Raw genomic sequence first — 27,297 nt, forward strand, 5'->3', positions numbered from 1 at the left:
GATAGGCTGCTGAAAATACAGCAGAGCAGCGTGTTTCTGTCAGTGAAAGAGCTTGTTTGTTACCATAAGGTTTGCACAAGGCAGATTGTTTGATCCTGTGAGGACTTTGATCTGCGCCAGCACCCGAAATACAGCAAAGAATGTCACTAGGCTTTGGAAATTGAAGGGAAAAGGGAAAAAAAATACAGGTGTGAGGCATCAAATGGCTGAATTCTGGATGTGTGAGCCAGCAAGTGTAACCATGTTTCAGGCGGAGGAGAGCAAGTATTGCAACCCTGATGGGGACGTGATGTCAATTTTTCACCTACAGCAAAAGCAAAAAAAAAAAAAAATACAATCCCTCAGGAAAGGGGAGATTCAATAAGCAGCAGCAGAAGCTACTTGGCAGATGTTAAGGAAGCAGGAGCATGAGCCTTTCACCTATGGTAGCCTGGCGTCAAAGCCTGTCTTGGATCACAAGTGAAAATGAGTTTGCTGGTCTCCCCCTCCCAGCTTCCATTTGTCTAGCTCACACAATACAGAAGTTGGTGTGATTGAAAGCCTATGCTCGAGACACACTCAAGGACCAGAATAGCAAAAGGTATTGATTAGCAAAGGGAGCCGAAGTTCAGGACTGGCATGGCTGCAGGCAGAGTTCCAAAAGGAGAAGAGCAACATGTGGGGTAAAGGCAGGGCATTGCTAGATGCATGCAGGGCTTGAATAGCAGAGAGCATTATGCAGGTCAGGTCAGAGGTGCCTGGGCAGAGCAGCCCGCCGGTCTGCAACAGAGGCGTTATGCAGAGAAGAGCTAAGTCGGCTGTCTTTGTGTGGCGTGTGTTTACAGTGTTTAGCACAACGGGGCCCTGCTACTTAATGCTAATGCAATACAAATAATGCACCGTAACAATAAATAATGTAAGCTAGGCCACGGGGCTGGAATAGCAGGGAGTGTAGCAGGGCAGGATCAAGTTGAATTGGCAGATCGCGTAATGGGCCACAGGGCTGGAATAGCAAGAAACGTGCTCAGGAGCGAGACGGATTGGCAGAGTAGCCCCTGTCCACATTATTCCTAGTGCAGGATAATGTCATGTTACCCCATCACTGTCAAATTCAATCACAGAAAACAAAACCATAGCATCTCTAGAGGGAGCAACGTTAGGAGAAGCCAGATTACTCTTGGAAGATGCCCTCCTCCCCCCTACAACCATCCATCCAAACAGGGAGAAAGGACAGAGGTGACCCAACAAAGCCATCCATCTCCCCATATTTTTCTTCACCCGGGGCTGCTGAAGAAGAAGGTGGCACGCAGAACGACACTGACAAGCCCTCACTGCTGCTAACCAGCCTCCGTTCCCTGCCCCTTGGAGAGATGCAGAAGAACCTGATAAACATCTTGCATTATGTCTGGGAGAGGAGCAGAAAGGGAGGGGTGAGGGGAACAGCACAAAGCAGTAGGCTGAATGCAGTGACAATAGTTCTCTTTATTATTCTTGACATGACCCTAGTACTAGTGCAGGGTTGTTTGCGGGATGCCTCTTTTTATTGAAAGATATATCTGACCCGAGTTTTATTACAGATGTCAAATACAGTGTATGGAAGTGTAGTAGGAGTCTACAAGAAATTCTCCTTCTCTCTCTCTCTCTTTTTTTTTTAAAATAATACTAAGAATGTCACTCTTACCTTATTTATTTTCAGATCAGTCATGAGGAAGGGAAAAGAGACAGGGCTCCTTTCTGAACGACAAACATCACCCTGAGACTTCACCTTTCATTCAAGAAAAGGCACATTCCACCAGCTATTTTTATTTTTTTATACCATGGTATCATCTAGAGACCTCAACTGAGATCAGGGTCTGTGCACGCTGGGTGCTGTACAAACACAGAGTGAGATACAGTCCTGGCCCTGAAGAACTTCAATCTAAATAGATGTGACAGACAAAGGGTGAAAGAGAGGTAGGTTATATATCCCCATTTTACAGTAGGGGAACCAAGGCACAAAGAGATGAAATGACTTGCCCACCATCATTTAGGACATCTCTGGCAGGAATGAAACCCAGCTCTCCTAGTGGTAGTTCAGTGCTTTAGCTCAGTAATTTTGAACCAGGGGTACACGTACCCCTCGGTGTACACTGAGGTCTTCTGCGGGTACATCGACTCATATAGATATTTGCCTACTTTTACAACAGGCTAGATAAAAGCACTAACAAAGGCAGTACAAACTAAAATTTCATACAGACAATGACTTGTTTATACTGCTTTATATACTATAAGCTGAAATGTAAGTACAATATTTATATTCCAGTTGATTTATTTTATAATTATATGGTAAAATGAGAAAGTCAGCAATTTTTCAGTAATAGTGTGCTGGCCCACTTTTATATTTGATGTCTGATTTTGGAAGCAAATAGCTTTTAAATGAAGTGAAACTTGGGGGTAGGCAAGAAAAATCAGACTCCTGAAAGGGGTACAGTAGTCTGGAAAGGCTGAGAGCCACTGCCTTAGCTCAACAAGACCATCCTTTCTCCCAGGCTGGATTGGCCAGTGGTTTACTACCATGCTTTCCCTTTCCCATGTTTTGCCCTAGGGCGGAACCTGGAACCTACCCAAGGAGGCAATTTAAGAGGCTGCACAAATTCCACAAGTGACATGGCTAAGATAGTTTCTTATGAAAATGTTCATAAAAAACGCTTCCCATTTTCTAACCAGCTCTATTTGTTAGTCATCCTCCTTTGGCCCTGCTGGGAGGACTCAAAAAGGATCAGATTTTCTTCACAATCAGGAGCTTTTATTCCCTAAAACTTGTGCCTAAAGGAGTCATTGAGCAGGTCCATAAGGATGGGACAAGCTAGAGCAGCCATGCATCCCCCCCAGCCTGGGGGTCAAATTCAAATCTGGGATCAGTGAGTGTAACTGATGTGGGGGGAGGTGCAGCCATTTTACACTAGCTCTGAATCTCGTTCACTAAATAAAATGAGCTTTGACTCAGGAGAGATCCTGTCTTTCAACCTTCTGGGTAAGATATAGCAATGCAGGGATGGCCAGCAGTGACTTTCTAGGACACCCAGCAATTCTTTCCAGAATCTAACCAGAGTGCCCTCCAGTGGCTCAGCTCTATCATCACACCATTCTGGATAGGCCTAGACTTCAAACAACACTGAGAAGCAGTTGTGGCCAACTGGCCGGGCCATGAATAATAATAAAAGTAATGATAATAAAGAGTGTTTGCACATCAATGCAAAAGAATGAGAAATAAAGAGGATAAATGTGGCTCTTAATCTTCAGCTATCTGCATGGGAAAGTTTGATTAATAACTACAGAGGCTTAACATAACCTCCTTGGATAACGAGTGAGGTGGCCTTCTCGAAGCCCTGATTATCCTCTTCTAATGGGCTTCATTTATTGTGTAAACTAATAATGGAGGCCTAAGCACTGCACACTCCTGGGTCTGCAGGAAAAACACTGGGCCCAAATGTGATTATGTTGGTGAAGAGTGCCCGACAATACAGCGCGTTGCTGTGGGAGGGTCTGTGGAGGGGAGGAGAGAAAGAGTACATATTGCAAAGAAAGGGAAGAAACAAAGAAAAATGGGAGATTTAAAACAGAAACGTTAATTTCAGTCTCGGCAGCACTTGTATAAATCCACTGGGATCATTCAGGGTTTACACCAGACTCCACTGAGAGCATGAATATGGCCTTGAGCTGCTAAGAATGGGAAAGACAGGTATTAGTAATGAGGGAGTCTGATTGGAATCCTGTCCAGAGAATCAGCAGCAAGGCCAAGACCCCGGGAGTAACTTGAGTTGTCAGTCAGGCTTTCCATGCCAGAGAGTAAAGAGATGCTCAAACAGCAATGGATTTCCCAAAGTGATCAAGTTCAACAGCACAGCCTCGGTCCCAGAAAAGAAACAAATGACCTTCCAGGTCCCTAGGCTGAGTCTCTAAAGTGCAAGCCCTACTGAAGGGAGGTGGCTTTTCAGGGCATCTTAAAGGGACACCACCAGGATAAGCCTATCTGATTCTGACCTGAGTTACATCGATGTAAATCTGACTTAAGGCAATGAAGTGTCCCTGTCTACATCAAGTAGACAGAGTGCAGAATTAGGCCCGCTCTATTGAAAACCATATTTCTTAGCTGCATAATGAACATCACATTTGATTATCCAAAATGAAATAATTGTAAATATACCTGATCTGAGTCTGTTTAACTGTTGCACTTCACTCAATAGAGACAATGGGATGAGGTTGGACAGACTCGCTTCGGAGGCATTAGCTCTAGTCTCTGGTGTTTGGGTTCACAGCACTGAGGGAAAATGTTTCAGGCTTAATACCAGAAACACAGATGGATCCAAACCAAAGCTCCAGATTTGAAACATCCCTTTGAAGATGTTCAGATCTGGATTGCAGGGCAGAACTTTCCAACTTCCCGCATTGTATAGGACTGATCTCATTACCTATTATTTATTTTACAGTAATGTCTATGGATCATCATCATGGACAGCCGTGCAAGGCACTGCACAAACTCACAACAATGGTCCCTACCCTGACATATTTTAATCGAAGTATAAGAGATGAGACAACCAGTGAACACAACAAACAGATGTGTGAGGGGCGAAGGGAGCATATGGAAATGATGCGACAATGCGACATGGCTAGCCAGGCGAGCAATGGTCACAGACTGCCAGACGCTTAGCCAGTGTCCAAAGGCGAGCATTAAGGAGGAATTGTGAAGGATGACACTGAAGTGGCCTTTGTGGATGTTTATGGGGAGTTTAAGGCCAGTGTGGGAGAAAGTGCAAAGGGGATTGTAACCAATGGCTAACATCATTAGCAGGGATAGGGGCTGGAGTGGACATCTCAACAGCAAACAACAGAGGACAGGTGGGGAAGGGATAGTGAGGAAGGGGCTTAAAAGAAAAGATGAGTAGTTTGTGAATATTAGACAGACAGATGTGTCTGTCCATATACATATAAGTATCTATGGGCCTGATTCTGATCTCACACCAGTTTTACAATGGTATAATTGAGACCTTTGTGTTCGTTTTTGTTTTTTTTTTAAATCTAACATTTAAAAAACTTTACTGACAGTTTTTGTGAAATACTTTACTACACACTAAACCCTAACCCTAGGGCTATTGTCACTCAACAATGTTACTTTAACAGCAACAAAAAAGCACAAAGAATGAACCTGATTCCAATCTTGCTTATACTCGTGTAAATCAGGAATTATTCCATTGAACAAACTGGTGCAGTGTAAGTGACATCAGAAGCTGATCTCAACAGGTTTTAAAACACACCCATTGACCAGAAATGGTTTCATAGCAGCAGAGCAGAGTTGATCAAGCCATGCACAGAACAAGGGATAAATAAACCCAGCACTTCAACATGCGAGTTAAGCAACAACCTGAGCATTAGCTTGGAAGAGCTTAATTACAACTGGACAAAATTCGCTTTGCCAGTGCCTGGCCAGGAAACAAATATGCAACTCCACCATCCAGGTGGCATGCTGAAGAACGAATTAACAGTGGTGGAAAGCGGACAGAAGCAGCAAAGGATTATGGGGGTTTAGCTTCCCACACATAATGGGGCAAGGAAGGAGTTTGACTTCATCCCCATACCACCAAGGAGCTGATTTGGAGCATGTATCCAAGGTCAAAATTCAACACACACAATTCACCCGAGTTCTAAAATGCTTTTTAAAATATACATTAATAAGACAAGACTTTTTGGGGGGGATTGGGGGGGGGGGAGGAAGTATGGGAAACAAGATACAATCACATTTCCATTAAAGAGAAAAAGGCACATTTCTTCTTTGAAAAATAGGTTAGGCTTAATTTTGTCCTTGTACTTACAGAAACTCATCAGAAAGCTTTGACACTGCTGGGAATCTGCCAAGTGCAGCCGCTCATACATGTGATGGCACTGCAGCTACTCAGCAGAACAAAGTCACTTCAGATACCTACTTGCCTGAACTGATAGCACAGACCCAAGTCTAGTCATTCCCCGTCTCTCCCTCCCCCCTGCCAAAAAGAAAAGAAAAGAGCCTCTGAAGTTAAGTTTAGCTATTATGTAGGTCATGTTATGCCAAGTCACATTAGAAGTTGTTCTGAAGCAGAGGACTATGATGGGAGATTACACTGTAATTACACTACATTATTAGCACTAAAAGGCCCCCATTCAGCAAAGTATTTAAACACATGCCTATCTTTGAGCACCTGAGTAATTCCATTGACTTCAGAGGTACTGCTCCAATGCTCAAAGCTAGTCACATGTTGCACTACCTTGCTGAATTGCAGCTGGAGATGGGAGAGTGTTTAAGGCAAAATAGGTTACTCCCTTGTACCTGTTTACATCAATGGGATTTTGCCAGAGTAAAGACAAAGGCCTGGTCTAACCTAGGAAATTAGGTCCGTATAACTATGTTGCTCAGGAGTGTGAAAAAGCCACACCTGAGCGATGCAGTTAAATTGACCTAACCCTCAGTATAGATGCTGCTAAATCAATAGGAGAATTGTCCTGTAGACCTAGCTACTGCCTCTTGGGGAGATGGGAGTACCTATACTGATGGGAGAACCGCTCCCATTGACATAGGTAATGCCTTCACTGAAACACTACAGCTGCACCCACTGCAGGATTTCAAGTGTAGACAAGCCTTAAGGGTAAAATTTTCAAAAGGCGTAATTGATTTAGGAATCTAAATCCTATTTTCAAAAGTAACTTAAGTCTCATGCATCCGACAAAGTGGGTATTCACCCACGAAAGCTTATGCTCCAATATGTCTGTTAGTCTATAAGGTGCCACAGGACTCTTTGCCGCTTTTACAGATCCAGACTGACACGGCTACCCCTCTGATACTTAAGTCTCAAAGAAACTCCAAAGTTTCACCTTTGAAAATGGGACTAAGTCACATACGTGCTTTTGAAAATTTCACCCTAAGAGTAAAATAATGACCGCCAGGTTTGGCTCTCTGCCTCCAGTTACACAGAATTACCTGTCTGTCTAGATACACAGGGAGAGAAAAACATCAAAGGTTCTCTGCATTTTTCCTCACTCATTCTTTATTATTGAGAGATGATTACATGAAAACAGGATCATAATTGCTTACTAATACAGATGCTCCTGCTTTTCCCTTAAAAAATGCATGCTCCACAGAAGGGTCATGGCTCAAAACTCTAGAGTATTGCAATTGGAAGCCTTAGAGTTATGGGCCCATTAAGTGGTAAGGGCCTGACCCTGAAAGGTGTGCATCAGCTTCCCCAAGACACCAAGTGCCCTCAGCTCCCATGATCTTCAACTGGAACTTGCCTGATTACAGTGTAAGGACTGCATGATATGGCCCAGTAAGTCTTGTGGATGCTCAGCATTTTGCAGGATCAGACCTCCTAGTTGTAGAATTCTTAGTAATGTTTTATGTCCCCACTGCAAGTCCTGGTTTCTGGTTCACCATCATTGTAACAGCAACTGATACAGGGCTGATTTCCCTCTTTCCCACACCATGTAGCTCCACTGATCTCTCAGTCAGATTACTGCTGATTTACACGGGTGCAAGTGAGGACAGAATCAAGGGCCTGGTGTGTACAAACATAGGCCAGGGTGAAGATCGCTCACAGAGAAGAGAAAACTTTTTAGGGTGAAAAAAGAATGCCCATGTTAATTCCCTTAATAATAATAATGAACAATGGATGTAAAACAAAAGCATACAACCAAGAGGTCAGATTTGTTTCCAACCTTAGATGTTGCATCAGCTTCCCTTTCAGTAGCTTAAGCCCAAAATATGACCTATCTTAAAGTTACATAATGTGTGTGTGTTTGCACACACACACTGAACAGGGATATTATGAGAGCCTAACTCAATCTCCACGCCTGGCTTTGACAGAAACTGAGGGCACCCATCCTCTCACTGGATGAGTCCCCAAGCTGATTTGATTGGTGTGTGCTGTGCCGCTATGAAAATGGAAATGTTTTTGCTGAGATCCAGGTTTGCCCTCAAATTGTTACACATTATCTATTTATTTATGCATAAACAGTGGCATTATGGTTTGGAGAATAGGGACCCTTTGATGGGAGGTAAGCTTGACTAGCCTATGGGAGTTTACTGTTATGCATATAAATGAGGCCATACATACAAATATGCACAGCAGACAAGTGAAAATATATAGCACCTCTTTAAAATGAAATACTTTGATTGCTCCAATCACAAGAAGTTGTAAAACTACCCTGAAGAATTAACAGCCTCAGTACATGCTAACTACATCCATCATGAATTCATCTTTAGTTTCTGTTATCACATCACTGTCTCCTGGGATCCCCAGCCTTGTCATCATTTGCCCTTTATAATTTATTCAGCTTGTACTTGCCTGAATCCTTTCTACTTATCATTCATCTTTACAGTTGTACATAAAATTAGATTGATCCTCCTATGGCATACACGTCAGAAAGAGAAAAGTTGTCATTGAGTAACACATGAAGCGAATGAAGGTCCAACAATGGCTTTTGTTGAATTGCTCAGCAATTGTCCTTTGAGATCCAAATGAAAAAAAAAAGAGAGAGAGAGATAATACAATCTTTGGAATTTCATTTTAATTTTCCTGTAGATATGTGTGCGCGTGTATATATATATATATACACACACACACATACACAGTGTTATATATTCATGTATATATTAATTTCCTCTAAAGCTCAAAGACAAGCAAGATCTCATTGCTCGAATTTTGCAAATCTAAAAGGGAGCTATTCGGAAGCTACAGATGTAATGAGTGTGCTGGTCTGAGGTGAGACGGCAGCACACACACACTGGTTCTGACACAACACTTACACTGTAGCCTTTTCCTCCAAAGCTCTTTGGACTGGAACGTAGAGAGTGAGTTTACTTTGTATTCCTGTGGTTGCGGGAGTGGGGCTACAGAAGCCAATCTTTAACTAGTGAAATGGAACTTTAATGTTTACAAAGCAGATAGGACCCAGGTGTTTCATCTCATCTGGTGAATAGCACAGCACTGCCAAACTACAGGGGTTTTTAGTAAATGGAAAGTGGCTTTACTCCCCCCACACCCTTCCTTTCCCTGAAGAAAGAGCCAAAGAGCCTTTGACCTTCTGATCAGCCTGGGGAGAGGAGGGAGAAGAATCTTTATTAACCATGACGTGGATGCCCAAAGATTTCAAGGAGAATTTCTACAGGCTCAGTGTTTGCAAGTCTCTTCCCTCAAATCTGTTTTTGCTCCTTTTCATCTTCATTTTTTAACTTTGGAAACAGGCATAGTTCTCCCAGGGGAACAATTAAATGTGTTTTCTTTCAAAATCTAAAGGGCATGGTGAGCAACTTGTATGTTCAGTGGGCTACTTTAATCAATGGAATCCTTCCAGCCTGCCACTGCTGACCAAATTACAACTTACATTCGTAGTGAAAACTTTTCAGGGCGGTGGGGGGGATCTAAATCCAGCTTTTGGCCTAATGCAGTGTGCAGGGCAATATGCGACTTCATAGTTTCCTAACAAGCTTCTAGGAAACCCACTGAAGCATTAAAAAGTGAATTAATATTGTAAAATTACAGCACAGCCTACTAGACTGGATGAAATTCATACCCTGTGCACAGGGCCCTTGCAAGGTCTACGCACTACTTGAGTCTCACTTAAGCCCTGTTGTGAGGATTTCAGTAACTAAGGGCTGAATTTCACTCCTTACACATGATGAATTTCACGGAGGCATGATTGGTAACATGCACATGCATTTCATCAAGGCACGATTGGTAACACACATGAGAATTTCAGTAAATTATGAAACAGGAACCACGCCTCTGGATTCAATAGCTATCGTTTCCTTCCAATTTTAAAGGAGCTTCAGAGCACCTTGACATCCCCCAGTTTCCTGATATTATTGCAACACATATTTACCCTCCTTTGCTTTTACAGAAACTCTCAATTAGATGTAATACGGAATGGCATAGGTTGGTTTGGGTGGCATAAAGACAGCAACAGATTGGGTGCTATTAGAAGCAAAATAGAAACTCTGTAAGTTGCTAAGAAATATAATACAGCTGCAGTAGTATTTCTCCCCACTCAATAAGACGACAAAATAATTTTTGATGGATTTCAAAGTCTGGAAAGGCACCTAAAATTTTGGAGGTTAACAGTTTGCCAGCTATTCCTTTTTATATTTATTCTTTGGAGCCTTGCTGGTGAGTTCTGATTTTTTAGAAAACAGGCAGCCCCCCACAACCAACAGCCCCTTCAGTCCCTGTGTCTGAGAAACCACAAAGAAACAGAGAAAAAATGCAACCGTGCTTATCATACATGAGCTCAGTTTATTTGTGTCATAAATAAAAGTCTATCTTGATAGCCTAATTACATTTCTCAGCATTATCCTCTGACGTTAGCCTCAGAAAGAAAGAAAGGGGGAAAAGTTGACTTTGCTATAATTTGTAATCAAAATGACTACACTTAAAACAATTTTATTTCCCTGATTTCATTTCCTATGGAGCTCTGCGGGGCCAATAGCTAATATTAAAGCGAGCGGGCAGGCACATAATTCTCATGTCCCCTGCACTGTCATTGTTGGGGTCATATTTTTGCTTTCTCCTAGATTATGGACTGCATTTCTTATATTGAACTTTCATCATGGGGAGATTTACCAGGCTCAGAATTCCCAAGGGGGAATCAACTTTTACGTTTTGTATTCTCTCCCATCCCCCTCCTATTAAAATATTCCACCTTGCCTAATTTGCCTTTGAGATGTCTAAAAATGCTAGTGGTTTTCCCAGCATGAAGGATTAGCACAGATTATGGTGAACAGTGTTAATTATAGGCGGGGAAAGAGAATAGTGCATCTCTCCAATCTGTTCTTGATTTCCCTTGTGTCTGTCTGGCTGGTAATAAGCCTCCTTTAATCTGGCAGTCCCCTTGGTGAAATCAGCACCACGGACAGCAATATTGATTGCTTCTGAGAAACCATCACAGCTGCTCACCCAAATTACCTTTGATATGTGACCTTTAATGTAATTACTGCAACATCAAAGCATTTCTATAAATTATTAAAAAACTAATATACTTCATCATCCAGCTATTCTATTATATGTAAAATAAACAATCACAAGTAAATGTTAAAATTTGAATCGCCTGGCACTCACAATAGTGTTCTAACGCACACCCAGTCCTTCAGTTTTAGGCAGAAGACACTTTCAAACTGTCCCAAGCAGTGGGCTGAAGAAGATTTCACAAGCAAGTTGATATTTTACATTACGTTCTACTTCCCGCAAAATATTTATCACAACTCTCCCCCTAAAAAATGGACCATAAAGACTTTATTAATCAACACACACCTGCTTAGAAGTGTTTTGATTATTCCACAAGATGACTTTATATCTCACATATAACAAGAAAATATGTGAAACATATTTCTGTCATCTTACAAAGCACATCCAGAAAGTAATTACTGTAAAATATGTGCATGTAACCACTCCACTAAAAACACAGTGATACACAGCTGAGAGGCAGGAGCTTGGATCTATGCACAAAATTCTGGTGCCTCATCATTTCCATACATTTGCATTTATGTGCATATTATTACAAATGACTCAGTTCTATGTTTTATAACAGAAATATGCATGCAGTAGTAATACAAGAGCAAGTACTGTATAATTTACTGGGGGGGGAAGCCTCAATTCAGTGATCTACTGTATGTATTACTTTCCCCTTTCTATACCTGGCTTGTTAATTATTTTCATGCTTCTTCAGTAGTATTGTTTGTGTCACAGAAACTAGCAGGTGAAGGGAATGTGTTATATATGTATTGTTTGTAAACTCATGTCAGAGAGGACTTTGACCCTTGACCTAAGGCATGCTTCTCATTTTATGGTGATGAATTATGCTTAATATTGCCAGTGCATGTCATCAAGCCCAGTTAGGTATATCATAAAATACTCCCCTGCTACTTGCATAGGAGCCATAAAATAATATCCTGGCATGAGAGCTTATCAAAGACAAGGCTGGTTCCCTGAAACAAACTAGAGAAACATCATCCAGAGGATGAGTTCAGGAACTTGATGGAAAGGTGTCTGCAGCCAGGTTGGGTGGGAGAAAGAAGGGCTTGATCCCAAGAGGAATAATTGGAATTGAAGCCAAAGGCTCTGGTGGGTGCTCAGTATATTTGAAATTCTGGTCACTTATTTCAGCACAAAGCCTTCATCATTGCCCTCGGGGTCAGATTCTGATCACTATTACAGCCAGTGTTAAACATGAATAACTCTCCTGAAGTCAATGCTGTTAGTCTGGGTTTAGAGCATTGCAAATGAGGTCAGAATTTGAATTGATAAAAGCTAGAGGTACTCAGACCCTCATAGTATCAGACATAAAACCTTAAGGATAAACTCCTACCCCTGTTGCAATCAACACAAGCTTTGCCATTGACTTCAATGGAGCCAGGATTTCACCCTCAGAGCTTTGTTGTTTATATAGACATACAGACATACACCTTGGCCACTACAAATCTGGGTGTCTAAAATCAGGCTCTCAAACTCCATATTTAGGCAAATAATTTTTCACCTGATTTTCAAAAGTGCTGAGCACCCAGCAACTCTCATGGACTTCAGTTGAGTTATTCCAGTTTTACACCAGCCTCACTGAGACATGACTTTGACCTCATGGGAATGATATGAGCTCTGGGCATGATTAAAATAGTCTGCTTTTCAATTCCTGAGTATCCAACAACTCCCAGTGAATGGCTCTACTAAATAAACAACCTTTTTTGAGAATCAGGACCCCAATTTAGCCACTTAATTATGGATTCAGGTTTGAAAATCTTGATCCCTGTGTTTTTGCATGCGTATGCCTCTAAAACAAGCTCAATAAAATATAAACAAAGAAGCTGTTATTTGAAACATCCCTAAGCTAAATATCTGTCTTTTGTGAGTATGTGCGTACACACACACTCTTTAGTTGGTAGCCCAGGCACAGAGACGGCATGGATTTAAAAAGAAAATAAACAGGAAGGAATCACCCCTTAGTAGCAACAATGCAACCAGAGCCACTCATATTTTTGAGAAGAACTAGTTTGTTGGAGCTGTCACCAGGCGTGAAGGTATTCTTAGTGAACAACGCGCACACATACACACACAAACCACACCCATTATGACAAAGATCGCACCGAACGAGTGAGCGTGTGGGCATCTGCACTGGTAAGGGGATGAAAAGATAGGTAAGTTCTAGAGACTGATACAGGGCCATGGACATATCAGGAGAAACAACAATTTCTCAGCAGTTGAGAGTAACTTGAGTCTAGTGATAGCAACTCCCAGCTTGCATACAGGGGTAGATTAAAGTAATGCAGGCCTTGTTCAAAACTCTGAGTGTACAGACTTATGGGTAAACCTTTCCTCCCAGCCTCTTCATTCTACACATACCCCTTGCCCCCTGACTTTTATGGACACATCTCTGTCCCTCCTGAGTCCTTGATCCTTTATCCACATGAGACAGAGCAGGCAGAGATACTCCCTCCAGCTGCAATCAGATCTGCACTGTGCTTCTCCCTCTCCCTGTCCCTGTACACCAACCACTCCCGTGTCTCCCCCACCCCCAACCCTTACCACTGGCCTGAGAAACCCAAGGACTGGTCTCAATCCGCCCCTGCAGGCCAGGTCTTCCCCTCAGAGTGATGTTTCTATTTTTAGTTCTGCTTGTGTTGTCTGAACCTCAGATCTTGCTCATGTGAATAATTTTCCTCATTATCTCATGTTCTTCTCTCTCTCTTTTTTCTCCTTGTCTCACTGCCTTTCCAATCTGCTACAGCTGCTTGAATACTAAAGCAACTGAGTCAAACCACTTTGTCATGAAGAATACGTTTTCAGTCTGTGATAACTCAATAATTCAAACCGTTTCTTTTTGCCACCACGCCTTGCTTTGTCGAGGGGGGGAGGGGCGGGGAAGTGGAGGTGTTACCTCATATACACATGTCCATGCACGAATCAGAAGGCTGAGCCCTAAAGCCTCTTTCTCACATGACAAAGGGTGGCAGAATCCAGCCCCAAATGGGTTATTTTCTGCTGTGTGCTTCTGGATACAACAACAAGCTGAGGTTTGCTACGTCTGGAAACGACTAGGCTGGATTGTGGCACCTTGATTTTATAGCCCCATGCAAATATGGACTCATCCGAGCAACAACAGTCATTAATCATCCTACCCCCAAATGGGAACGTAATATACAACCCAATGCAGATGAAAACAGCAATCTGGACTCACCCCTGGCAGTGTCTTCTGTTCATGCAGCGCACTCTGGGCCTTCAGGGCAGACTCCCTTTCGCAGTATGTTAGGAAGGCACACCCTGCAAACGAAAGACAACCCTGCGTTAAGTACAGAGCTTCGGTGTGGATCAGCTTAGGAGCAGGATGCAGAACAATGCTCAGCTTCTTGCTTTTCCAGCGAGGGAGCTGCAGACTCCCTTTCCCTAGTGGGATACTCTCCCAGGAATAGAATGAATCCCTTTCCCCAGGCTCTCACGATAACAGGAAAGTGTGACCAGCACGTGCTCATCGGGGGGGTGATTCCGCCTCATTGCATTTATCCATGCTGGGTAAAAGCATGGAGCAGGATGCGGTGCAGAGAGGAACCCACTCCGACATTAATGGGGCTGTTGATATGGGACTGACATTTTATTCCTACCAAGTTGCAGCAATGCGGACAAGGAGTGGAGTGTGGAACCAAGATCTCCTAAGCACACTGTGGACCATGATTAAATCCTCATGCTCCCCTTTGGTACCATGCATCCAGAGTAAGGGGCACACAAGGACTTGGGATTTCCAACTGCAGAGGATGACACATAGCACTTAACCTGGCTCGCATCCCCGAGTAACCCCCCATTTGCATTCACACTGGAGAATAACCACCTGGCACTCCCCGCTTGCTCAAAGCCAGACATACGAAGGCAATTACGCTGAGGCCCAGATGAACGATCCAAACATCGTATCACTTTAGAAAGCATTAGAAAGTCAGAGCTGCCACAGTGGATCAGATCACTGGTCCATCTAGCGGGACAGCCTATCAACTGCAGGGGCCATTGCCTGCCATGGTAGAATGGTAAAGGAAAGTAAAAAACCTCATTATGCAACAGGCCAATGTTGCAATATCCTAGTTGTGCATGCAATGTGATCAGATTATTCCCCTTTACTGGAGTATACGGAAAGGCTGCCAGTCACTGTGGCACAAGAACTGCTTATCATGCACAGGACACTTTCCCAGCAAGTTACTACAAAACAACTACAACCTGTGTCTCTGCCCCCACCCCAGCTTCTTTGACTGGAGATATCTGACCAGTCAAGCTTTAGATGGTTTGTCCATCAAACTGTGAGCTTCTTCCAAACCTGGGAAGAAGGAAAGGGGAAGTCTTCTCAACAACTGTCTATTTATGTTCCATTATCTTGCCTTAGAATAACAGAAATAGAGGGCTGGAAGGGCCCTGTCATAAATATAAAGGGAAGGGTAAACACCTTTAAACACCCTCCTGGCCAGAGGAAAAACCCTTTCACCTGTAAAGGCTTAAGAAGCTAGGATAACCTTGCGGGCACCTGACCAAAATGACCAATGAGGAGACAAGATACTTTCAAAAGCTGGGGGGAGGGAGAAACAAAGCCTCTCTCTCTGTTTGTGTGATGCTTTTGCCTGGGACAGAACAGGAATGGAGTCTTAGAACTTAGTAAGTAATCTAGCTAGATATGCATTAGATTCTGATTTCTTTAAATGGCTGAGAAAACAAGCTGTGCTGAATGGAATGGATATTCCTGTTTTTGTGTCTTTTTGTAACTTAAGGTTTTGCCTAGAGGGATTCTCTATGTTTTGAATCTAATTACCCTGTAAGGTATTTACCATCCTGATTTTACAGAGGTGATTCTTTTACTTTTTCTTCTATTAAAATTCTTATTTTAAGAAACTGAATGCTTTTTCATTGTTCTTAAGATCCAAGGGTTTGGGTCTGTGTTCACCTATGCAAATTGGTGAGGATTTTTTCCAACCTTCCCCATGAAAGGGGGTGTAAGATTTGGGAGGATTTTGGGGGGAAAGACATTTCCAAACGGACTCGTTCCCAGTAACCGGTGTTAGATGTTTGGTGGTGGCAGCGAAAGTCCAAGGGCAAAAGGTAAAATAGTTTGTACCTTGGGGAAGTTTTAACCTAAGCTGGTAAAAGTAAGCTTAGGAGGTTTTCATGCAGGTCCCCACATCTGTACCCTAGAGTTCAGAGTGGGGAAGGAACCTTGACAGGCCCTAAAGAGATCATCTTGTCTATCCCGCTTTGCTGAGGAAGGAATAAGTATACATAGATCCACCAGCTCCTCTTTGTTTATTCACCTGTCACACTTTGTTTAAATCTTAGATTGTGAGCTCTCCGGGACACAAATTGCCTTTGTATTATTTGTGTGGTGTTTAAATTATTTGTGTGGTGATCTTTGACTGGGGTTCTTAGGTGCTAACACAGAAGAAATAAAATAGGTCACTTTTCTCTTTTAAGAAGTTCTAAATAGAATATGTTAGAGCAGAGGCTCTCAACATAGATACCACTGTGGGCTGCATTTGCGACCAACGATATGTTATGTGGGCCACATCCAATACTACCTGTATGGCCCGCAGCTGTGTGCTGATTGGCTGTGAGCATTCCATGGGCCATGGGTTGAGAATCACTGGGTTAGAGGATGGAATAAGTTAAAAGGTAGTTTTCTAAATATTTTCTTGAAGAACTCACCCCACTAACTCCCACAAATTGGATGATTGTTAGAATCAGAGATGGGAAACACCTGCTGGATCATCTTATCTAATGTCTGTGTGTGGGGGGACGGCTCCTTTTCGTATATTCCAACTGTTCACATGTATCATGCATCAATGACTGTGCACGTCAGAAGTAAAACAGCAGCAAGGTAAGGAAAGGAGGCAGAACAGCTCTGAGTAGCAATGATTTTATTCTCTCTAATTGGTACCCTTCAATTCTTCTTTCAACTTCCAGTGGTGCTCTGTGTGTGTGTGTGTGTGTGTGTGTGATTTTATTTATTTTGGGAAAGAGTGGGGACAGTGGCAGTGAAGGCTCATGGGTGGGGAGTGGAGGGTAATGGATTGAAAAGCGTTTTTTAAAAGTCACCTACAGCTTGATAATCAAATGGGAAACAATGCTTAAATTTAATTTCAGTGATAAATCATAAGCAGAGAGCTCTCTGACCAGACACAATAAGAACATCTCCCTTTGGGAGCAGACCTGGACCAGTTGATACAGTCTAATTAGGTACATCATAGCACACTGTTATAGAGATGAAACTATATAGTGTAAAGCTTCCATCATGGTAGTTATATATTTCCTTTTATTGTGATGGCTATGACGACAGCTTAGAATAATGAAACCCTGCAATGCTGGCCACGCTGTGACCATAATTCAGATGTCTCAGGCAGAAGGCCCCTCCTTTCATTATAAAAACAGCATTTCCTTCAGAGATCCAGCCAGAGTGTGATGAGTTATCAGGAGGAAGAAACCAAAATGAAATCCCTTCCACAGCTATATGTGCCTGCCCTGGAATTGCAAAGAAGTCCCAGGCACGCTGTATATAACGGAGGGCATCAAAATGTCACTGGCTCCCCAAACAAGGCACTCGGGGCATCAAGATTTTGAAATGGAAGAAGGGAATTTAATCAGTGACTCGCACATGGCGCGGCACCAGGGAAGAAAGGGAATGAATGTTTCAGGCAAAAAAAAAATAAATAAAAAAAGTCTTGTTGAAGTAACTTTTCAGCATGCTCCATAATACACAACGTGCCTGAGAGTTATAATTTATGTTGACAGCCTCTCATTAGGGAAATTGATGGCACAGCCTCAGTGGTACCTTTTTAAGAAACAAATATTTAAGTGAATTTAGAGTGGAAGATTAATGGCACCAGAGGGTTATCCCATTCCCACCAAACAATGAAAGAGAGCAGACAGCAGCAATGCAAACTTCTCCATACCTCTTGCCAATGTGGCACAAACCTGGCTCGAAGTTGAAGGAGTCACCCCGTGGCTGTCTGTATGCCTTGACTTCTAAATCGGTGCGGATTGTGAGGACATTTTTTAAAATGTGTTAAGGAACTAGACAGACGCAGAAGTAGAGATGAGCAAAAAAGGAATTTCCCCTCTTGGAAGTAATTTTGATATCTCAACATTTGTTTTCATCCCAATTCAGGATGAAAGATCTATATCTATCTATCTATCTTCATAGAATAAAAAGCTATGAACAATGTCAAAACAATCAATTCGATATCACACTACATCTACCAATGGCACTGTAAAAAGAGCAAGGAGTACTTGCACACCTTAGAGACTAACACATGCATTTGAGCATAAGCTTTCGTGGGCTAAAACCCACTTAATCGGATGCATGTAGTAGAAAATACAGCAGGAAAATATAGATGTGTGTGTGTGTATATACACACACACACACACACAGAGAACATGGAAAAATGGGTGTTGCCATACCAACTATAATGAGAGTAATCAGTTAAGGTGAGCTCTTGTCAGCAGGAGAAAAAAACCTTTTGTCGTGATAATCAGGATGGCCCATTTCCAAGAGTTGACAATCAGGTGTGGGTAACAGTAGGGGGAAAAATAAACATGGGGAAATAGTTTTACTTTGTGTAATGACCCATCCACTCCCAGTCTTTATTCAAGCCTAATTTAATGGTGTCCAGTTTGCAAATTAATTCCAATTCAGCAGTTTCTTGTTGGAGTCTGTTTTTGAAGTTTTTTTGTTGTAGTATTGCGACTTTTAGGTCTGTAATCGAGTGACCAGGGAGACTGAAGTGCTCTTTACAAAAACTAGACAAGCCATTTACAACACACACTTTGCTTCTCTACAAAGAAAAAAGGACACTAAACTATCTAAACTACTACATGCCACAAGGGGCCATGACAGTGGTTCCCTTAACCCACCCAACAATATTGTTAATCTGTCCAGCTATACTCTTAGCCCAGCAGAAGAATCTGTCCTATCTCAGGCCCTCTCCTTCTGCCCCTCCACCTCCAAGAACATGAAACAGTTCTGTGGTGACCTAGAATCCTATTTATGACGTCTCCGACTCAAGGAATATTTCCAACACACCTCTGAACAGCATACTAACCCACAGAGACCTTCCTACCAACATTACAAAAAGGAGTCTGGGTGGACTCCTCCTAAAGTTCAAAACAACAGACTGGACTTCTACATAGATTGCTTCCGCCAATGTGCACAGGCCGAAATTGTAGAAAAGCAGCATCACTTGCCCCATAACCTCAGCTGTGCAGAACACAATTCCATCCACAGCCTCAGGAACAACTCTGACATCATAATCAAAAAGGCTGGCAAAGGAGGTGCTGTCGTCATCATGAATAGGTCGGAATATGAACAAGAGGCTGCTAGGCAGCTCTCCAACACCACTTTCTACAAGCCAATACCCTCTGATCCCACTGAGGGTTACCAAAAGAAACTACACCATCTGCTCAAGAAACTCCCTGAAAAGCACAAGAACAAATCTGCACAGACACACCCTGTCATAAATATAAAGGGAAGGCTAACCACCTTTAAATCTCTCCTGGCCAGAGGAAAAACCCTTTCACCTGTAAAGGATTAAGAAGCTAAAATAACCTCGCTGGCACCTGACCAAAATGACCAATGAGGAGACAAGATACTTTCAAAGCTGGACAGGGGTGGGGGGGGGAAACAAAGGGTCCTGTCTGTGTGTGTGATGCTTTTGCTGGGACCAGAGCAGGAATGCAGGTCAGAACTACTGTAAAGTCAGTAAGCAATCTAGTTAGATACGCGTTAGATTCCGTTTTGTTTAAAAGGCTGATAAAACAAGCTGTGCTGAATGGAATGTATATTCCTGTTTTTGTATCTTTTTGTAACTTAAGGTTTTGCCTAGAGGGATTCTCTACGTTTTGAATCTGATTACCCTATAAGGTATTTACCATCCTGATTTTACAGAGGTGATTCTTTTACTTTTTCTTTAATTAAAATTCTTCTTTTAAGATCTTGATTGCTTTTCATGGTTCTTAAGATCCAAGGGTTTGGGTCTGTGTTCACCTATGCAAATTGGTGAGGATTTTTATCGAGCCTTCCCCAGGAAAGGGGGTGTAGGGCTTGGGGGGATATTTTGGGGGGAAGACGTTTCCAAGTGGGCACTTCCCCTGTTATTCTTTGTGTAACACTTTGGTGGTGGCAGCTTTTAACCTAAGCTGGTAAGAATAAGCTTAGGGGGTCTTTCATGCAGGTCCCCACATCTGTACCCTAGAGTTCAGAGTGGGGAAGGAACCTTGACATAGAATACCCCTGGTCAGGGTTCTAGGGGTATTCTATCTGCTACCCAAGATCCATAAATCTGGTAATCCTGGATGCCCCATCATCTCAGGCAATGGCACCCTGACAGCAGGATTCCCTGGCTATGTGGACTCTCTCCTCAGACCCTGGGCCTACGCTACCAGCACTCCTAGCTATCTTTGAGACACCACTGACTTCCTGAGGAAACCACAATCCATTGGTGATCTTCCAGAAAACACCATCCTGGCCATTCTACACTATGGATGTAGAAGCCCTCTACACCATCATTCCACACAAAGATGGACTACAAGCCATCAGAACAGTATCCCCGATAATGTCATGGCAAACCTGGTGGCTGAACTTTGTGACTTTGTCCTCACCAACAACTATTTCACATTTGGGGACAATGTATACCTTCAAGTCAGCGGCACTGCTATGGGTACCTGCATGGCCCCACAGTATGCCAACATTTTTATGGCTGACTGAGAACAACGCTTCCTCAGCTCTCATCCCCTAACACCACTACTCTACTTGTGCTACACTGATGACATCTTCATCATCTGGACCCATGGAAAAGAAGCCCTTGCAGAATTCCACCATGATTTCAACAATTTCCATCCCACCATCAACCTCAGCCTGGACCAGTCCATACAAGAGATCCACTTCCTGGACACTACAATGCTAATAAGCGATGGTCACATAACCACCACCCTATACCGGAAACTTACTGACAGCTATTCCTGCCTACATGCCTCCAGTTTTCATCCAGACCACACCACAGAATCCATTGTCTACAGCCAAGCTCTAAGATACAACTGCATTTGCTCCAACACCTCAGACAGAGACAAACACCTACAAGATCTCTATCAAGCATCCTTACAACTACAGTACCCACCTGCTGAAGTGAAGAAACAGATTAACAGAGCCAGAAGAGTACCCAGAAGTCACCTACTACAGGACAGGCCCAACAAAGAAAACAACAGAAAGCCACTAGCCGTCACCTTCAGCCCCCAACTAAAACCTCTCCAACGCATCAGCAAGGATTTACAACCTATCCTGAAGGATGACCCATCACTCTCACAGAACTTGGGGGACAGGCCAGTCCTTGCTTACAGACAGCCCCCAACCTGAAGCAAATACTCACCAGCAACCACACACCACACAACAGAACCACTAACCCAGAAACCTATCTTTGCAACAAAGCTCGTTGCCAATTCTGTCCACATATATTCAGGGGACACCATCATAAGGCCTAATCACATCAGCCACACTATCAGAGGCTCATTCACCTACACATCTACCAATGTGATATATGCCATCATGTGCCAGCAATGCCCTTCTGCCATGTACATTGGCCAAACTGGACAGTCTCTACGTAAAAGAATACATGGACACAATCAGATGTCAAGAATTATAACATTCAAAAACCGATAGGAGAACACTTCAATCTCCCTGGTCACTCGATTACAGACCTAAAAGACACAATACAACAACAAAAAAATTTCAAAAACTGACTCCAGCAAAAAACCGCTGAATTAGAATTAATTTGCAAACTGGACACCATTAAATTAGGCTTGAATAAAGACTGGGAGTGGATGGGTCATTACACAAATTAAAACTATTTCCCCATGCTTATTTTTCCCCCTATTGTTTCTCACACCTTCTTGTCAACTGTTAGGAAAGGGCCATCCTGATTATCACGCCAAAAGTTTTTTTTCTCCTGCTGATAACAGCTCACCTTAATTGATCACTCTAGTTATAGTTGGTATGGCAACACCTATTTTTTCATGGTCTGTGAGTGTGTGTGTGTGTTTGTATATCTTCCTATTGTATTTTCCACTACATGCATCCGATGAAGTGGATTTTAGCCCACAAAAGCTTATGCTCAAATGCATTTGTTAGTCTCTAAGATGTCACAAGTACTCGTTCTTTTTGCTGATACAGACTAACAAGGCCACCACTCTGAAACCAATGGCACTGTGTCACCTCATGGGAGTTGCAGTTCTGGTGTCTCTTACCACCATTGTCTCCTATGGGTTGTGCTTCTTGGCCAGATGACATCTCCCACAATGCACTCACAGTCATGTGAATAATATGATATATTATGTGGCTTGGTCAGAAGAGAAATTGTGGTGCATCATGGGAAATGTAGTCTGGCCAAAGAGTACAGCCCATAGGTCACAATGACGGCATTAGATATTCAAACACATATGAAATGTTCAGGAAACACAGGCAGGTCTAATGTTGAACTGATTCAAAATTAAACATTAAGGTTCAGTTCAATAAACATTTCTGAAGCTAAACATTTTTTGATTTTCCAGACAGAAAAATTGAAGAAAAGACAAACAAAATTTTCCATACAAAAATTTCAATTTTGCAGAAACTACATTCTGCTAAAAATTATTTTGATGAAAAATTCTGGAGCCATTCTACTCAACAACTCACTTCACAGAACAACTTGCCTTCAGCAACCTGGACTGGACTTGAACCTGACTTATAGACAAAGGCTTCATACCTTATAACAAATCGCTTGAGTCATCCAGCCCAATACAGTATCCTCACTTAATGGTATTTTTGAAGTACATCTTATAAACGAAGGTAGGCTGAAGGCTGTGCCTTTTTCTGTCAGCTAACTGTATGGGCAACAATGAGAATACATGACTACAGTGCATAGGAACTATATCTGGGTTTGAAAAAAAATCTAATCAACTATTTGTTGATAATGAAGGGGTTTTTCTTAGTTATTCCTAATTTCAATTTAGCTTCTCTGGACCATGCTGAATTTTCCAGACACATATTAATTAACTGAAGGGTGCTCTGTTTGGATCACCTTTTTCTGGCTGTTCATTTGCTAGCAATGGCCAGCTCTTTGCGATAGTACATAAACATCTGGAAACTCCCAGATGTTAATTAACTCTCAGCCTATTGAACTGCAGTCTCTGGGAAGCATGAGGATGTATCAAGTGTTCTCCTGGGAGACTGGGTTGTTAAAGAGAAGGGGAAACAAAAACAGAAGCAGAGATGGAAAAAGAAAAGCTCTATTTTAATTTTACCTCCAGAGAATTCAATAAAATAATAATTGCATGGAATACATGTAGATAATGTGGTGGTGATGGTGACTCCAACCCTATAACGAATCCCCTGAAGAATTTGCACAAATTGGGGGTGAAACACAGTCATGGGCACAGATTCTGATCCGAGCAATGCCCGAGGAAATCCAGAGTTACCCTCCACCTCAATTATGCTTGATTTATGCCTGTGTCACTGAAATCTGAATCTGGCCCACAGAATCTAAAACCATTTTGCTTGACATCTCACCACAGACTGAACTGAATTAGTTTGCTCACATAGCCAGTGGTGTTCAGCTATATATAGGCAGGGATCTCTTTTCTATTTTCTCTGTTCTTCTTCAGCCACCCCAGGGATTGTGCATTATCTGGACCTCTAGTAATAATGCCGTGATATATCTGCAGGATGAAGATGATGCATATTGGCCAACTATTAATAGTTGTAATTAAGGGCTTTTTCCCCCTTCCTTGCTTTATTTTGGCAAAGAGCCACAAGTATCCTGGCACAGCCTCTCTCCTTTGCCCACTGTTTAGACCAAAGGACAAGCACTTAGCAAGTCACGACTGTTTCTTTGGCTGATGTATGTTTTATGATATCTTATATGATTTTCTCTATCTCTGTACATAACCTCATACAGAACATGCTTGTAACTATACACCTGATGCTATATACATGCTGGTCACACCTTTATTTCTGGGTGAGGAAGTGCTGCCTAGTGGCTAGAACACAACCCAGAGTGTCAGCTTTTCCACTTATTTGCTGTGTGCCTGTGAACAAGTCACTTAAAGTGTAGCTCCCAGCCAGTGGAGATACACTCATTGACTTCAGTCAGCTTTAGCTCAGGCCCTTAATCTTTCTGTGCTTCCATGTATACGTCGGTTCTTCAAGGTGCTTTAAGATCCTCAGATGAAAGCCACGACACTATAAACCAAATTCTGATCTCAATGACATGGGTGTAAATCCAGAGAAGCCCCATAGAAGTCAGCACCATTACTCCGAAGATACGCTGGTGTAACTGAGTTCATAATATCTTGCCTCGCACCTGAGATTCCATGGGTCAGATTCTGATCTCAGTTATATCAATGTCAAACCAGAATAACCATTTTCACCTTCTGGGGTTACTTCAGGTTAACTCAGATCAGAATTGGAGCCTCAGCAAGGGAAAAAACCTATTAACAGAACTTTCAAAAGCAGCACCGACCTAGGCCGACTAACCAGCAGACTTGCTGATGCAGTTTCTATCAGGTCAGACCTTTTCATAGAATCATAGAATATCAGGGTTGGAAGGGACCTCAGGAGGTCATCTAGTCCAACCCCCTGCTCAAAGCAGGACCAATCCCCAACTAAATCATCCCAGCTAGGGCTGTGTCAAGCCTGACCTTAAAAACCTCTAAGGAAGGGGATTCCACCACCTCCCTAGGTAACACATTCCAGTACCTCACCACCCTCCTAGTGAAAAAGTGTTTCCTAATATCCAACCTAAACCTCCCCCACTGCAACTTGAGACCATTACTCCTTGTTCCTGTGATGCATCGTTGTATTTGAGGCTGATTAATTTCTCTTGAAGCATACGCTGTTTGCACTGCTTCTTCAAGGATTTCATATCAAAGGGAGGGTCACAAATTGAACCTATTTGTGTCCTACATCAGTTTGTGAAAAGTGCACAAATTAATTGTGTGTGCGCGCACACACACACAACCTGTCATGTTTCTATTTAAATAAATAATAATAATAATAATAATGAAAAATAAAACATGTTAATCAAGCATCCCTGAGTGTCCCTATTTGATATCTCCTAGAGGCCCCAAGCAGGAACCAGAGCGCCATCATGGCAGGTGCTGTACAAACAAGAAAATAAGGAAAAGTCTATCTGTCTTAGGTACTTACATGGCCCCCATAGATCTGGGCACCTTCCAATCTTTTATCTATCCTTGCAGCACACCTGAGAGGCAGGGCAGTGTTATTATCCCCATTAGTCAGATGGGGAACTGAGGCCCAGAAAGACTAAATGACTTGTTCCAGGTCACACACAGAGTCTGTGGAGGAGAAGGGACTTGAACCAGGTCTCCCAAAATCCAGGCTATTGCCCAATCCTTCCTCTGTCAAAAAAAAGAGATTTCAACTACCAACAGAGAGAAAAAAGATGTTTCCAGTTAGAACTCCCTTATTGAAGTGATCATCTCAGATGATGCCTCCAGTCTAGAAATTCAGAGAGAGAAAGGACCTTTTTCCTCTGAGCTATCCTGGATCTTATTCTCTGTGTTTAAAATTATTCTAATTTTCTCAGTCTAGAGCGTATCCTTCAAGCATTGATCACCGGAGTGTTCCTGGGATCAGAAATGTTGTATCTAATTTCTTTATCCGGTGTTTTCATAGTGATTAAGTGCCTTTAAGGAAAGTTAGCATCTTCGGTGAAGAACCATTCACAGGGTTGGAGCTGTCACCTCCTCTGCCTAGCTCCACCCCACCATAACCACGGAGTGCTAACTGTTTGGAGGAAATACAGGCATATAAATCTTCCTGGACATCATCTTCTCTGTCAGATTCCTCACAAGGCAGATTAACATTTGAAAAGCCCTGTTGTGTGGAATGCTCATTTTTTTTCCTCTTGAAATTGTTTGCCATCAAGTCTTAGAAGGCCAGCATTTCCCATTCAATTGATTATATTATATTATATTTACACACACACAAGCCAAAACCTTCATTCATGTAGCACATTAAGAATCAAAGAGTCAGGAAACACAAAAGTTAACATTTCTAAGAGATCATTAACTCCTCTAAAATTGCACGTATTATCCCTTAAATTATACATTAATAGACAAAGTCCAATCATGCAAAATCCTTCCTCAGGTTCAGCAACACCTAACTTCTATCAGTAGCCGCAATGAGAGGCTCCTCTCTTGATAACAAAGCTGTACTCTAATCAGTAACAAGTGAACTGCATTAGTGTCAGTTTGGCTTCACTTTGTAGAAGCATCCAATAGCCCAGATGTGTAAGCAAAAGTTACTTATACTGACAAATTTGGCCTGAAACCCAGCAAGAAGAGCGTCTCCCATGCTATAACAATACTTCCTGCTTCTAGTCGGGTAAGAACTGCTCTGCAAGAGCTTTGCTTGCAGAGGTTTGTACTCCTGCTTCCAGCTACACCCATCTATCTGATCATTCTCTGTCACTTGTGTTCAGCTCATCATGTGTTAAATCCTTTTCTAAATGTGAGCGCAAATTAATTAGGCTCTGAACCTGCTGTTCTGGGTCCTGCCTTTGGAGTTCTCTCTGTTACTAGTAGCATTTGAATCACTCAGTGGATTCTGAAATATTCCTAGATGCTTCTCAAACTGTTTTTCCCCTCCCCTCATCACTGATCATCAGTCCTACTTGCTTTTCAGGGACTCTTTCCAATTTTGCTTCCCATGTTTCCAGAATTCTCAAATAATCCATCAGCAGCCTCATTATCAGTGACTTGGAGTTCAAAAAATTGGCACTTTCCATCCCTTGGGTCCTCCAGCTGCCTTTTGAAATGGCCCAAATCAAATGGCCCTTTCTGACCACCACCAAAACTTTGATCCCTCTCTCTGCCATGTCTGGCTTCCTCATAGCCTGGCATTTCAGTCCCCAAACCAAGAGCAAAGGTAACACAATAGTTTGCCCAGGTGAACGGCACAACCCCCTTGTGAAGAAATATTAAAGTTGGGACCCAACTTTTGTTCCCATTATTTCTCAGAATTAGCTACACAATAGGAGTTTGGATTTTCATCCCATGATGAAATGAGCAATGAGAAGTCTGCAAGGATCATTCATGGATGATGCAACTGTAGGAACTGCAGACCACATACATACAGTCTTTATGGTCAGACAAAGGTTAGTTATTCAATGTTCAATGCCAGGAACACATAAGGATCATACCTTAAGGGCACATTAGCATGTTCCTGGCACTTTTGCTTCTGTGCAAGCAGCAGCTC

At 42.4% G+C, this 27,297-nt stretch overlaps 1 protein-coding gene across 9 annotated transcripts in view; it reads right to left on the bottom strand.

Moving 5' to 3' along the window:
* Positions 1-27,297, bottom strand: part of CELF4 (CUGBP Elav-like family member 4) — an 892,259-nt gene that overhangs the window by 769,075 nt on the left and 95,887 nt on the right. For all 9 annotated transcript variants that reach the window (XR_014711730.1, XM_084628820.1, XM_084628815.1 and 6 more), the window contains exon 2: positions 14,209-14,291. Coding sequence is in view for 8 of the 9 variants with exons in the window: in XM_084628820.1 (XP_084484946.1) it covers positions 14,209-14,291 (83 nt within the window). In the remaining variant the exon portion in view is untranslated. The remainder of the gene's footprint in view (positions 1-14,208; positions 14,292-27,297) is intronic.

Source organism: Lepidochelys olivacea (assembly GCF_965140295.1).
Source record: "Lepidochelys olivacea isolate rLepOli2 genome assembly, chromosome: 5".
Classification (NCBI taxonomy): Eukaryota; Metazoa; Chordata; order Testudines; family Cheloniidae; genus Lepidochelys; species Lepidochelys olivacea.